Source organism: Panthera onca, chromosome B1 (genome assembly GCF_046562875.1).
Source record: "Panthera onca isolate mPanOnc1 chromosome B1, mPanOnc1 haplotype 2, whole genome shotgun sequence".
Lineage (NCBI taxonomy): Eukaryota > Metazoa > Chordata > Mammalia > Carnivora > Felidae > Panthera > Panthera onca.
In genome coordinates, this window is record NC_138342.1 from 60,954,288 (window position 1) to 60,969,705 (window position 15,418).

Sequence of the window (15,418 nt, forward strand, 5' to 3'; positions counted from 1 at the left end):
TTTTTTAACGTTTTATTTATTTTTGAGACAGGGAGAGACAGAGCATGAACAGGGGAGGGTCAGAGAGAAGGACACACAGAATCAGAAACAGGCTCCAGGCTCTGAGCTGTCAGCACAGAGCCCGACGCGGGGCTCGAACTCACAGACGGCGAGATCATGACCTGAGCCGAAGTCGGCCGCTTAACCGACTGAGCCACCCAGGCACCCCATAAGATCTTTAATATCTTTTATTCACAGAAGAAGGAAACCAAATGACTGATAAACATACGAAAAGAATAATTATATAAAAATATGTGTAACCTCAGTAGTAAACAAGAAAATATAAACTAAAGAGATGAGTTCCACCCATCAGACTGGTCAAAATGGAAATTATTAGTAATATCTAATATGCTCTGGGTGTGAGGAAATACTTTCTCATACACTGTTGGTGGGAAACAGTACAGCATTTTTTGGAGTACAGTTTGGCAGAACCAGTCAAAATCTAAAATGAAGCCTACCTTTTGCAGCTCCAAATATCCATCTCTGCTGAGCTTTGTGACTGTTTCTCCAGTATCCATTCTATGTATATTCTCCAAGCTGGGTGGTTCCACAGGTAAACTGACATTGGCCTAAACCAATCAGAAGAATCCTGTTTCCTTTTGCTCCTGTCATTATTAATTCAGATAAAGGAATTTAACAGAGGCTCAAGCCAATAGGTGCATGCCATTCCCCTGGCTACAGTGCTCGATTCACAGTGAGTAATATCCAAATTTGGCTTAGAGTGAAGTGAAGTTTTGTCTGGTGGCTAGAGAAACGCACTTCCTCCTCCATAAGTGAATGACGAAGCATGTGACTCCAGGAGTCTAATCTCCCAAAGTTTATATTATCTAAACAAAAAAGTTTACATTCATTCCAGTTCTAAATAACCATACCCATATATTTATTTCAACAAACACACACTGCTCTACCATTGACTGAGCGGGGCTGAGTAAATTCCTTAAGCCTTTTAAGCCTAGTAACTTGCCTATAAAATACGGCTTATATTCCTTCCTTCATAGGATTATTCCTATTGTCACATGGAAATCACTGTGTGAGATGGTGTGGAACAAAAATAGATAAATAGGATGTTCCCTAATCCTATTCTTTAGAATAGTTCCCATCTTTAGAGACACAGAAAATTTAATGGGGTGATGACCCTGGATTATTGTTCTTGCATATGGACCTCAGAATCAGGCCCTGACTCTTCTGGAGAGTCTAGGAACAACTTAATAAACAACTTTTCTACACACACACACACACACACACACACACACACACAGTATCTTCTATATATCTACTACCTATATATCTACATATCTATATCTACATATCTATATCTATATCTACATATCTATATCTGTATCTATATACCTATATATAAATATAGATATAGATATAAATATCTATATATCTATATATAAATATAGATATATAGAGATATGTAGATATATACATATACATATACATATACATATACATATACATATACATATACATATAGTTGGGGGGAAAGACAGTAGGTATACATGTAAGCAAAAGGAATGATGGGGCTAAAAACAAGTTGGGGAGGAAAGTAGCCACTTGGAACACTGTTGTCATGGGGAGGAGGGATAGTTTTAAATTCTAGCAGCTATGTTAATAGAGATCACTTTCCATATCTAGAAGCAAGGAGATAGCTGAATGGGTATAAACTGACAAAAAAACCCTATTCTCGTGACTGATAGGAGATACTCCCATTGACTAGAGACAGAAATATACTGAATGGAGATATTTTAGTTTCAATTCCCTGATTCTTTCTTATTTTAAATTCATGTTAACCAATGATACATTTTCTAAAATTTTGCTAGAATCTTTCTCACTTCTACAGATGATCCTGCATGCCAAAGTAGAACGAGAAAGGATTGAATAAGGCTATGTAATGGGGAGAAATAAAATTTCACTGAAAACAAAGGAAAATAACATTTTGTGGGTGGATTTTTTTAAGAGAAAATTTCTCAGTGTATAGTACATCCAACATCAGATATCCACAAACATCTATAAACACAAAGCTCTAAATCACAAGTTACTTACAAGTGATGAGAAGTGATGTCAAGGTTTGTGGTAAGGTACTTCTCAGAAGGCCATGTTAAGAAACAAATACACTGTATGTTAATTACAGTTGCAAATTTTCTCATGTCTGAAGTTAAACAGAAAAAATAAGGCCTTATAAAAGCAGTGAATGGAAAACGTAATTTTTCATTCACATAGAGGCATGTTAAGAGTCCATTACCAATGTAAGAACACATCACAAAACAATAAAGAAAAATTCATTTAGTCCAATTCACAAGAACCAGCCTTAAAGCCTTAGGAGCAGTGACCCTTGCTGTTTCTAATTCCCTGCCAGTGGTTCAGTTTTATATAGGAAGGCTTAGAAAACAAGTTAATCACATTTTTCAGTCTAGTCTGACTCAGAGTTTAGTGCAGATCGAAAGTTCTATTGTAGCACAACTCAGATAAAAGAACAAATAATGAGAGAGTCACATAAGGAAACATGACTTCTTTGTTCCCATTTCAATAGGAAGTCAGCTATTCTAACTGAGCAAAGGATTCTCAATCAGGAGACCCAAACTCTAAGCCTCGGTCTGTTACAGCTTTGACCAAGCAGTCTTTACAAGACATGTTACTTTATGACTAGGCAGCTTGTATCATGTGCTGTATAAAAAAACTAACTTGCCAACACCCAAAAAATAAAAAGTCCAATTAAAAATGGGCAGAAGACATGAACAGACATCTCTCCAAAAAAGATATACACGTGGCCAACAGAAACATGAAAAGATTCTCAACCTCACTCACCATCAGGAAAATACAAATCAAAACTACCATGAGATATCACCTCAAACCTGTCAGAATTACCAAAATCAAAAACATAAGAAACAGCAAGTGTTGGCAAGGATGTGGAAGAAAAGGAACCCTCACGCACTGTTGGTGAGAATGCAAACTGGTGCAGCCACTGTGGAAAACAGTATGGAGGTTCCTCACAAAATTAAAATTAGGGCTACCATATGATTCAGTAATGTCCACTACTAGGTATTTACCCAAGAATATGAAAATACTAATTCCAAAGGATATATGCACCCCTATGTTTATTGCAGCATTATTTGCGATAGCCAAATTATGGAAGCAGCCCAGTGTCCATCGATCCATGAATGGATAAAAAATATATATATTCTTTATATATATAAAGAATCTTAATATGGGATATATATATATGTGGAATATTATTCGGCCATAAAAAAAGAATGAAATCTTGTCATTCACAACAACATGGATGGATCCGGAGAGTAGAATGTTAAGCAAAATAGGTCAGGCTGAGGAAGACAAATATCATATGACTGCACTCATACGTGGAATTTAAGAAACAAAACAAAGGAGGCGGGGAGAGACAAACCAAAAAGCAGACCCTTAGAGAACAAACAGAGGGTTACCAGAGGGGAGGTGGGTGGGGGAACGGGTGAAATAGGTGAAGGGGATTATGGGTACACTTATCTAGATGAGCACTGAGTAATGTATAGAATTGCTGAATCACTATATTGTATGCCTGAAACTAATATAACACTATATGTTAACCATACTGGAATTAAAATTTAAAATAATTTAAAAAAGATAACTTGCCACCTCTATATCAAAGTTTCCCCCCAAAAAAATTAACAGATAATTTAAAATTTATCTAAGTACCATACAGTGCTATACACATTATTTGTATTCTCTTCATTAAATAAATGCAAATAAAGCCATCTATGGAGCTCAGTAAGGTATAATATTTATTCATTTTAAAACATACATCCACACAGCAAGCCCATTTCTCCCCACCAATACGTATACATATTTCCTATTAGGCTTAACCATATTCTTCTAAGGAGAGCAAAGTAATCTTAAGCTGAAAGAAAGAATTACTTTGGTTCAGTATCTATAGGCCCAGTTTGCAAAATCTTCTTTTTCAAGTAGTTCTGCCAAGGTTCTAACCAGATATGATCTTTGAATCTCAACTTGCACTTACAGTAAATTATTTTTAGTTCCTTAATTCTAAAGTTCACAAAATGTGTCAATAGGCAAAATACACCAAAAGCAAATACAGAGACAAAAAGGTAATTGATCTTAGATCCTCAGTCATTGAGGTGATATGTTTACACTGATCTTTAAATAAAAATAACATTGAAATAAGCTGGAAAGCCACTTGACTTTGAAATATTGTCTTCTTTCCATACTGTACAGTCTATTGGCAATATTTTTTAAGTAAAAATGAAACAATATCTTAATGTGAAGCCTATTAATGTCTATACATTAACTGTCTTTAGCATATTAGCCATACCAATGTAGTCAAACACCTGGTCAGAGGTTAAAAATAGAGTTTCAAAATCAAGACCAAATTTTAATTGAACCACCTATAGACTTCTACATTGGAATCTCTCATTTTGCCTCCTCCTGAATGTCCTGCTTTTTTGAGGACAAAGTATCTAAGGTCAGAATTTTACTATTAAGCTCCTCAGAGTAATAGAAAAGAGTATTAGTTAAATTCTTGGGCTAAGTTTTAGTCAATGCCTTTTGGAAAAAACAACACATTGTTAACTGGTTAAGGCAAAAAAAACCACACAAATTCTGGTCCCCTTAACAGCCATTCTCTAAAATAAATTCAGAGTGTGACCAGCAACCTAGAAGCCAAAAACCTACAGCCAAATTGGCTTAAACTTCCCACCTGGAAGTCATGGACTGGGGCATGAGAAACGGTGTGTGGACTGTATGTAGGTAGATATTTTTGCATGTTCGTGAAGAGCTTTTGGGAAGGCCTATGTGTTTGAGGAAATGAGAAGACAGGAGCATCTCTGGGTTCTGTCTGATATCACCTTCAAACTATCAGTGGACAGGAGTGAGGTCCATAACAGTGGACACTTCCTCCCCAAAGCCTCTTCAGCTGGGGAGTTCAACAGTAACTGGCCTAGAGAAAAGTAACCAGTCCTAGTCAATCAGTAACACTGCTTCCCATCTCCTGGTTTTGTATGTATATACTTCCCCTTTCAAGGAGAAGCATAGTCCTCAACTCCAAGGTATACCTACAAAATTCTCCTTCACTATTCTCATTCCATAATCATGTTCCCGCACGCAGGAACACTGGCTCCAGAATCTCACAATACAGAGGACTACCCGATGTCAGAGTCATACTAAGTCATGAGAAAGAAAAGGCTTCTTTGAGAAATTTGGATCAGTGTGGTTCATAGAAGATCAGCAGAGAGGCCAGATTCCCATAGTACAATGATCAAACATCAATCACGATAATCACAGAAACCAAAGATATACATCTATCCATAGAGAGCAGTTACATATCTCCTTAAAGCCTAGAAACAAGCAAGCTTTTTAAAAGTATATTAATAGGTAAGTTATGGTAAAGGAAACATTTTCTCTTACTGATCCTAGTTTTTTCATTTCTTCAAATGATCCTAGTTTTTATCACCTACCACCACCAAACCCATTCCTAAGTAAATGTAAACATTTATACAGATAACACAGAGTTCAATGCATAAATAACATAACCATTATAATGTTTCTCTCTCCCTTTTTAAACTCATTTTTAATCTTGGGTAATTTTAAATCACAATCTACTAACAGTAAATACACATTCGTGGAACAAGAACCATATCACTATTCTTCCATTGAATATATCTTGAAATAGCAACAGTGGACTTGAAAGGTGATGGGATAGCAGTTGGGGAGGGGCACTTGTTCAATCTTCCTTCAAAACACTTGGAAGTCTTTGTCTTTTTTCTTCTACAAGGCCTTTCCCAGAAAATGCAGGCAGTTCAAAAGCAAATGACCAAAACCACAAATCTCTCTTTGTAGGATATCAGCACTTTGGTCACAAGAAGATGTCATCTCAAGGGCTAGAGTAGCATCTAAAAGCACAGGGGGATACAGGCAACCAAACAGTTTACATAAAAATCTTTCTAGAAAGTGATTTATATCTTACTTGCTTTCTCACATTGAATATATTTATAATATTGTAAGTATTACACAGTCTAAGAAAACTTAAGACCGTATATAACAAAAACAAGATTTTAAAGAAAACCTTTAGGATAATTATCAACCAAAACTGTCATGTGTAGCACACCATCTCCTTTTATGTAAATAATGATCAGTTTTGACAAAATAGATCCAAGTTTTATAGAGGCTACAGTTTATATAGTACGTATAACGAATGCATTGCAAAGACGTCTCCCAGCGCCTGGAAAGGGCCCTGTACCAATGAGGAATTAAAACTTAAGATTTGTTCACTTCATAGTAAATTCATATTTGATGTCACAGACGTTCAAAATGCTTTGTGGAGAATGAGATACCACCTCACAGCTGTCAGAATGACTAACAGTAACAACTCAGGCAACAACAGATGTTGGCAAGGATGCGGAGAAAGAGGATCTCTTTTGCACTGCTGGTGGGAATGCAAAGTGGTGCAGCCATTCTGGAAAGCAGTATGGAGGTTCCTCAAAAAATTAAAAATAGAACTGCCCTACGACCCGCAATTGCACGACTAGGTATTTATCCAAGGGATACAGGTATGCTGTTTTGAAGGGGCACATGCACCCCAATGTTTATTGCAGCACTATCAACAGTAGCCAAAGTATGGAAAGAGCCCAAATGTCCATCAATGGATGAGTGGATAAAGGAGATATATGTATATATATATGTATATATATATATGTATATGTATATATATATGTATATGTATATGTATATATATATGTATATGTATATATATATGTATACACACACACACAATAGAGTATTACTCGGCAATCAAAAAGAATGAAATATTGCCATTTGCAACTACATGGATAGAACTAGAGGGTATTATGCTAAGTGAAATTAGTCAGAGAAAGACAAAAATCATATGACTTCACCCATATGAGGACTTTAAGAGACAAAACAGATGAACATAAGGGAAGGGAAGCAAAAATAATATAAAAACAGAAGAGACTCTTAAATATGGAGAACAAACAGATGGTTACTGGAGGGGATATGGGAGCGGGGATGGGCTAAATAGGTAAGGGCATTAGGAAATCTACTCCTGAAATCATTGTTGCACTATATGCTAACTAACTTATGTAAATTTAAAAAAAATAAATTAAATTAAATAAATGCTTTGTGGAGGTTAACAGATTAATTCCAACAGTACATTTATGAGAGTGTGGGATTTTATTACCATCATATTTTACAGAGTTAATAAGATATTAAACATTAGGTGACTGGTCTGAGGTCACATACCAAATTGCCACTCAAAAGGTCTGATCTTTGGTTTTCATTTTTTTAGTACTAAACAGTTATATTTAAAAGGAAGGCTATCCTGTTACCATTTAAAATTGACACTTAATTTTTCAAATCACTGTTGGTGCCTAATCAAGTGAGTTTTTAATTTACTCTGTTTTCCTTTTTAAAAAAATTTGTAACATATTTCTCCTGGGGGTAGGTCCCCGGTGGGGTGGGAACGTGTGCCAGTGGGTCCTGTTCTTGCTGTGCAGACACATGGTGCAGGCCTGGAGCTTGTAGCTCCCTTTTTACCGTGGTGGAGTAGCAGGACAATAATAAAGTTCATCAGAAACAAATATAAAAAATAAAATATAAAAATAAAAAGGAAGGCAATCATCTAGAATAGTGCTGATCCCTCTTTATTGGGAAAAAGATTACCAAGCGATCATTTCATCTTTCTTGCTTTACGAGCCCAAAGGGCAAATGACTGATAAGGGAGATAAGTATATATCCTTCCACTGCACTCATCACCCTGAATTCACCTTACTGTATCCAGTAAAACACAGGAGATTAGTTTAAGGGCAAGAGCTGTAAGTTCCATGGAAAGGGATTTCATCCCAAAGACAAATACTACTTTTTTTTTTTTTAAGTGGCACAATTCTTTCTCTACCAGGTGTTCTCACAGAATCAATCACTAGAGAATGCTTAACGGCAGAATTTGGCCTTTAGCAAGCTACAAAATATTTTCCATGGAAGGTTTTCTTTGCATTAAGTATGAGAAACCAGACATACCCAGTTCAGAACCAAAATGACTCTCAGTGCTGGTGTTCCATTCGAGGCAAATCAGCCTCCGAATCATCTAACAGGGGAGATCCTGAGACCTAGAAGTTAATAATCAAGCATTAAAGATTCTCAAAAATTGTAAAAGTCTCACTCCCCCCCTGAAAATCCCAATTCTTGTTGTTCAAGTATCAGGTGTTTATAATTAACCATTCATAGCGCAAGCTGCTTGCACAGAAGACGATGATGAAGTAAGAGGCTGTTATTCTTTGACCTCTTTGGTGATACGTGTGTTAAAAAGATGCTTCTGATGTGCCAAGGTAGTGTAAACCCACTACAACCCATCTCTCCTACTTATTACAAACAAACAAACAAACAAACAAAAAACCCTTTAGGAAAAATATGAAAAACAACTGGAGATTAAGGAGAGGGGTCAAAAGTTGGAAATGTGATCCTTCACATGGGGGGTAGGTTTCCAATTTTGTTTATTTTTTGCTCCTGTGACTTTGCCCAAAAGGCAGGCCCTAGTCTCAGAGTAGTGAAGAAGTACAAAAAGCTAAAAGTCTGAAAGAAACTCCCTTGTTCTCCCAGAGAAACCCTGCAAGCCACAAAGTATGGGGGTGGGTTGGTCCTGGAGCAAACAGAACTAGAGCAAGGGACTCCCTAATTCTGTGTATAGACTGATGGGAGTCTGAGCCCAGCTCCTGACACATGCATGCATGCAGCAGCTCCAAACCCAGAGCAGCAACAGCTTGGCGAACTGAGCTGAGATTTGAACTACCTGCACAAGTCTCCAGCTAACCCCTGAGCCACACAAGCACAGGACAGATGCAAACTACGATATCAAAGACTTAGAGAACTGAGATTTGAAACATTTCTCACAAGAGATAAGGCAGAATTTGCAGTGAGAACAAAACTTCAATGACTGCCTGCTAAAATAAAACGTCCACATTCTCCAGAGGATTATAACAGGACCTGGAGGCTACACAACCTAATACTAACAGTTTCCAAGATACAATCAAAGTTATTGGCCATAAAAAGATCCAGGAATGTGTCATCAATTCTCAATGGAAATGGCAATCAACAGATGCAGAAATATATATGCTATACAGGCATATATAACTTAATTAAGTTTATAAAGTCCCAATATTTGGGTCATCTCGGGATCGATATGAATGAAGAAACAGGAATTCTTAGCAGAGAAATATAAGCCCTAAAAAAGAACCAAGTGGACATTTTAGGACTTAAAAATACAGTATCTGGGGGCGCCTAGGTGGCTCAGTCAGTTAAACATCCAACTCTTGGTTTCAGCTCAGGTCATGATCTCACGGTTTGTGGGATCTAGCCCTGCATTGGGCTCTGTGCTGTCAGGGCAGAGCCTGTTTGGGATTCTCTCTCTCCCCCTCTCTCTGCCCCTCCCCGCTCATATACTCTCTAAATACATACATACATACATACATAAAACAGCATCTGAAATTTAAATATCTCCCTGGATGGGCTTAATAGCAGAAGGGAAACAACAAGGTAAAGAATCGAAGAACTTAAAGATAAATCAATAGGAATTACCTAATGTGAAGAGCCAAGATAAAAAAAGAAAAAAAAAAGATTAAAGAAAGCAGAGTCTCAGGAACTTGTAGAAAATACCAAAAAGTCTAATATCTATGTCACTGGACTCTCAGAAAAAAAAAAGAGAGAGAAATTATGGCAGAAAAAAATTTTTGAAGAAATAATGACCAAAAACTTCCAAATTTGGCAAAAGAAGTAGGTTTTCAAATCAAGAAGTTCAGCAAATGCCAAACAGGATACAAAGAAAACTATGCTTAGACACATCTTATTAAAACTAATGAACACAAAACGATGAGGATAAAATCTTGAAAAGAGCTAGAGAAAAATGAAACATTACATACAGATGAACAATTCAAATGCCTAAGAATGTCCCACATTCTGATAGAAATCAGAGAGATCAGAAGACAGAGGAATGATGTCCTTATAGTCCTGGGAGAAAAAAGTTTTTAAAAACCTACCAACTCATATTCTATATCCATTGAAAATATATTTAAGGGATGAAGGCAAAATAAAGTCATTCTCAAATGAAGGAAAACTAAGAGTTTGTCACCCATCAGACTTGCTCTGGAAGAAATGCTAAAGGAAGTTTTTCAAGCTGAAGAAAAATGATACCAAAGAATAAAAGTATAATCTTTAAGAAAGAAAGGAAGAACAACAGAAACAGCAGGTAGTTAGGTAAATATAGAAGACTATTTATTTCCATAAATTGCTTAAAATATCTATGACTATTTAGAGCAAAATATATGACAATGTAGTGGGGTTTTCAGTGTATGTAAATAAGACAAAGAATTCTAACATAAAGTCCAGGTTGAAGTAAAAGGACATATGCTTACCACTACATTTTACAAGTGGTACAATATTTACTCTAAGTAGACTGTGGAAGGTTAGTTAATATATATTGCAATCCCTAGAGTAATCACTAAAAAAAATAATACCAAGAAATATACCCAAAAGCCAATCCTAAAAATATTCAAATACAAAAGAAGACTAAAAAGGGAAAACAAAGGAATAAACAAACAACAACAAATATATATATATATTTGTTATATATATATGTATTTGTTATATATATGTATATATTTGTTATATACACATACATATAAACATAGAGCTCGATCCAGATATATCAATAATCACATTCAATGTTAATGGCCTAAGTATTTACTAGCAGGCAGAATTCTAAAGATATCAGCTGGTTAGTCAATCAAACTATTGTAGCTACTGCTGTGAAGCAACTTTGCACGTGGAATTAATGTTACTAATCAGGTGACTCTAAGATAGAAAGATTATCCTGGCAGGTGCAATGTAGGCCTGCAAGGCCAATCACATCCCTCTTAAAAGCAGAAGAGGAAGTCAGAGATGAGGCAGAAGGGGAGGTAAGGGAGGGTCAAAGAGTAAGAAGGATTTGATCACTATTACTAGCTTTGTAGATGGCAGAACTAGACCATGAGCCAAGGAATGTGGTCAGCCTCTAGAAGCTGACAGCATCCCCCAGGTGTCAGCCAGAAAAGAAACAGGGACCTCAGTCCCACAACCTCATGAAACTCAATTCTGCTGACAATCTGAGCGGGCCTGGAAATAGATTCTCCCCTAGAGTCTCCAGAAAGAAATGCAGTCCCGCTGACATCTTGATTTGGGGTCTGTGAGACTCAAAGGGAGAAGAAGCTATTCCTAGGCTTCTGACCCATGGAAATTGTGAGACAGTAAATATTTTAAGTTGGTAGAAGTTTACTAGCTGTAATAGGAAACACATTCCAATGAACAGAATTGGAATTGACAGAATGGATACAAAAGAAAGACCCTACTTCTATGAAATGTTGTACATTAAAACAACAACAACAACAACAAGAAACAGATAGTATAAAAGTAAAAAGATAAACCATGGAGACAAATAAGTAGGCTTGAGTGGCTATTTTAATCTCAAATAAAATTGGTTTCATGGCACAGAGCACCACAAGTGATAAAGAGAGGCATTTTCTAATGATAAAAGTGATAATATATCAGGAAGACAAAAACTATTATAAGTGTGTATGTACCTAATAATAGAGATTTAAAATACAGGAAACAAAAATAAACAGATATAAGAGAAAAGTAAATAATTCCACAGTCAGTGAAAGATTTTGACAGCACTCTTTCAAGAACTGATAGAACCAAACAAAAAAATCATTAAGGATATAGAAGATCTGAAGAATACTACCAACCACCTTAATCTAATTTCGCATTTGTAGTAGGCTATGTCTAACGACTGAAGAATATACATTATTTTCAAGGAAACAAGGTTCATTCGCCATGATAGACCATCTGCTGAGCCATAAAACATATCTCAATGAATCTAAAATAATCAAAATCATACACAGTATATTCTCTGACCATATGGAATTAAATTACAAATCAATAATAATAAAATATCTAAGGAAACGCTAAATAACTACTAAACAACATGTTTCTAAATAATTCCTGGGTTAAAGAAGAAATTACAAGGGAACTAAGAAAATGTTTGGACTGAGCAATAATGAAAAACACAACACATCAAAATTTGTGAGATGATGCTTAAACACCACTTAGAGAAAAAATATGTAGATACATACACATAGAAGTATATAATGTGTGTAAGTGTGCAGGAGGTGGACAAGTGGAGACAGAGTCCACGGGTTATGCAATACTTTACTTACAAAAACCTATCTTACGGGTGTTCCAGAAGGTACATAATAGACTTTTATAAATGTGAAAATGTTTGTGTTATGCACGGAAACAAAATGAAGCTCAACGTATTGATCCATACCATAACGTAAGAGTGCAAGGCAAGTCACAGCTTCTGCCAGAAAGCCTTTTGCTTTCAGTCTCTCGCTGTTTCTCTTCCCACTGACATCTTCCACATATAAACTCATGTTATTTTGGTGTTGATTTGTGTTTTTCACTACACCTACTTTCTCCTTTATTGTATTTTAAATACAACTGGGAAATGAACAAATAAACTTAAGAGTAAAAATGCAGAACAAGTTTATAAATATCAAAGGAATAGTTCAAATCAACCAAATAAAAATACTGACGTATGAAGGCTGCCAAAGCCTTTCTTCTATTTCATGAGACAAGATTTGGTTATGTGAACCCTGAAAAGTGGTTTTGAACAATAGTACCCTCACAGACAGCAAGTGAAAAATCCTGCACCTTTAAAATCCACATTAAATTTTAGACATGTACAAGGAATTTATTGAGATACTATAGTTCCTAAAAGTAAAATTTGTGATGGTAATTAATCTTCATGCAACAGGAATTTATTTAGCTTTGATTATATTGCTGCAGAAATTGTTAACAAGAGATAAGGCAAAGTAATAGCAGTCAAAAAACCTTTTTCTCAGGGTCACTGTGTAACTGCCTCTGTAATTTGTTGCCCTCAACAACATAATTTCCCTTGTTGATTGAGTTCTACCAAACTATTTAAGGCGCAGTAGTAGAAAAAAACATCCACATAGATATGGAGGCAATACTTAAATGAGGATGGAGACTTAAATTCCAAAACAAAAGTTGCCTAGCATCAAGGAGAGGTGAGAAATCTGTAAGTACAATGATGCATATCCAAAGTTTATACCCAGTTATGGTTGGCTCAGGGAATTTAAAAGTTTGCGAGTTTTCTTAATGTAAAAATGAGTGATAGGACTGTTATTAAAGCAGCAGAAACATAAATATTCTGTAGAATTAAGAGAGAGAAATTATAGAAAAATAATTATATATAGAATAGCAAGTCTTTAACATGCACAAAGTAGATAGTCTTGGGGAAACGTGTTAAATAGAGGATACATTTTAAAAGGATACAGGCAATTCAAAGAGTGGAAGATAGGTTATAGCTTTGGGGTTAACTCAGTGAAATACTATGAGTTACCACAAAAGTTATATAAAAGCCATAGCTAGGCTACACACACACACACACACACACACACACATAATTTTAATCTATAAAAAACTGATGACGGTAAGCTGGAAAATGTCTATATAAGTATACATGTAATAAAGGTACTAAGTGCAATGAACAGTAAGAAAAACTTTGACAAACAAAATTGTATGGATCCCACCAATAAACCTGCCCAATCCTTAAGAGTGAGCTTTCCCTAAGATACTTTAATAAGGACATGAGACCCAAATTCTATCTAACCTATAAAGTATTTCTGTACCTGATGTAATCCAATACTGGGGGCGTGCAAGTCAATAGTGGCCAGAGAAGGAATTCGAGATTCTGAGAGATTTTTGTTCTCTTTCCTTATTAACCTGGAATTTCGAGCTAGATAAAAATAACCACAAACACATTTAAAAATTAGACATTTGTATTAGTTTTCCACATTCTATAGCTGTCCCTCAGTATATACTTAGTGTACATATTTACATACATAAGTCTGTAAATATTTACATATGGAAATACATAAAGTTACTACAATTTTTTACTTTTAATATTTTTTTAGTTTACTTAACATACATTTTATTTATTTTTTAAGATTTTATTTTTAAGTAATCTCTACACTTAACATAGGACTCAAACTTACAACCCTGAGATCAAGAGTCACATGCTCCACTGACTGAGCCAGCAGGTATTCCAATGTAACATAAATTTTAAATAATATAAACAAAAAGGCTGAAAAGTATTATACATACCTATGCCTTCCAAGGCTCTTAGTTCAGGGAGATGATTATAGTTCAGTTCAGGCAAACGGACATCTGTCTTTGAGTATTCCCTTCTTTTCTTATTTGCCTGAAGTAGGCTCTTTTCACTTGGGACCTAAGATCAGAATGATTAACACAAGTGAATTAGCCTTCAGGTAAGCTGGGCTTGCCTCTTTTGTAACTACTATATTGATATCCTAAAATTTAGGAATTCAAGAATAACACAAAACTTCAGAAGTCCTGTAATGAGATTTTGAGTTTCTTTATTTGGAATTTTCTGCTTGTTCTTTTAATAGAGTAAGTGCTAAGACTCTTGGTTCAAATTAGTTATAAAATAATTAGTTTAAAAAAACCTATCTGCATGTCCAAAAAATAGTAAGTTCAGACCTCAGGTTGGTCTTCAACCTACGTGTTGTAGAAAGTTTAGGCAAAGTTCTGCCTCCAATAATTTTCATTAAGACTCAAGTGTGTCTTCTTCCCATTAATCTCTACCTCTTTTTTTGACGGCCTCTTAAAAATAAGGATAAACAGAAATAAGATCTAAAACTGACAGCCAGTTTTGATTATGCAATGCCTGAAAGAAGGCTGATATCAATTCCAGCAAAGTGCTTTTGAGCCAGCTACTCTGAAAGCCTTGCTGATCAAAGTAATCCTCCAAAGCAGATCAAGAATGTAAAACACAAAAATATCTACAAAGAAATCAGTAGGGTATTAAAAAAAGGAAAGTACTGTGGATACAGAAATCGTGGGCCAAGAATAATTAAAAGAAAAGCAAATGTAATGCCCAAATCATGAGAGACATGAAAAGAAGGCTACTCTTGTTCAGCTCTGAGGATAACGAGAAGGGTAGACAAGGGAAATTTGAGAGAAAAATACTCTTTGGGAATACATCCACACCTCCATTCCCTGGCACAAGAGTTCATTCACCACAATCTGTAAGCATTTTCTATGGTGCTAGACATGTTCTAGGTGTGGGGTAGAGCTGTAAGGAAAACAGAGCACATATTCCTACCTTGGAAATGTACATTCTAGTTCGGGAGACAGACAATATATAAATAAGCAAATATAGAGGCTGGTAGGTGTATGTAATGGAAAAAAATTAAGCCAGGAGAGAGAAAAGAGAGTAATG

General features: G+C 35.6%; 1 protein-coding gene across 1 annotated transcript in view; it reads right to left on the bottom strand.

Moving 5' to 3' along the window:
- Positions 1-3,795: 3,795 nt before the first annotated feature.
- The window catches only part of CDKL2 (cyclin dependent kinase like 2), a 51,755-nt gene continuing 40,132 nt past the window's right edge, over positions 3,796-15,418 (bottom strand). The window contains exons 11-14 of the mRNA XM_060654854.2: positions 14,281-14,404; positions 13,806-13,912; positions 8,083-8,171; positions 3,796-5,942 (exon numbers count right to left, since the gene is read on the bottom strand). Of these exons, the coding sequence (XP_060510837.1) occupies positions 8,106-8,171; positions 13,806-13,912; positions 14,281-14,404 (297 nt within the window). The 3' untranslated portion in view covers positions 3,796-5,942; positions 8,083-8,105. The remainder of the gene's footprint in view (positions 5,943-8,082; positions 8,172-13,805; positions 13,913-14,280; positions 14,405-15,418) is intronic.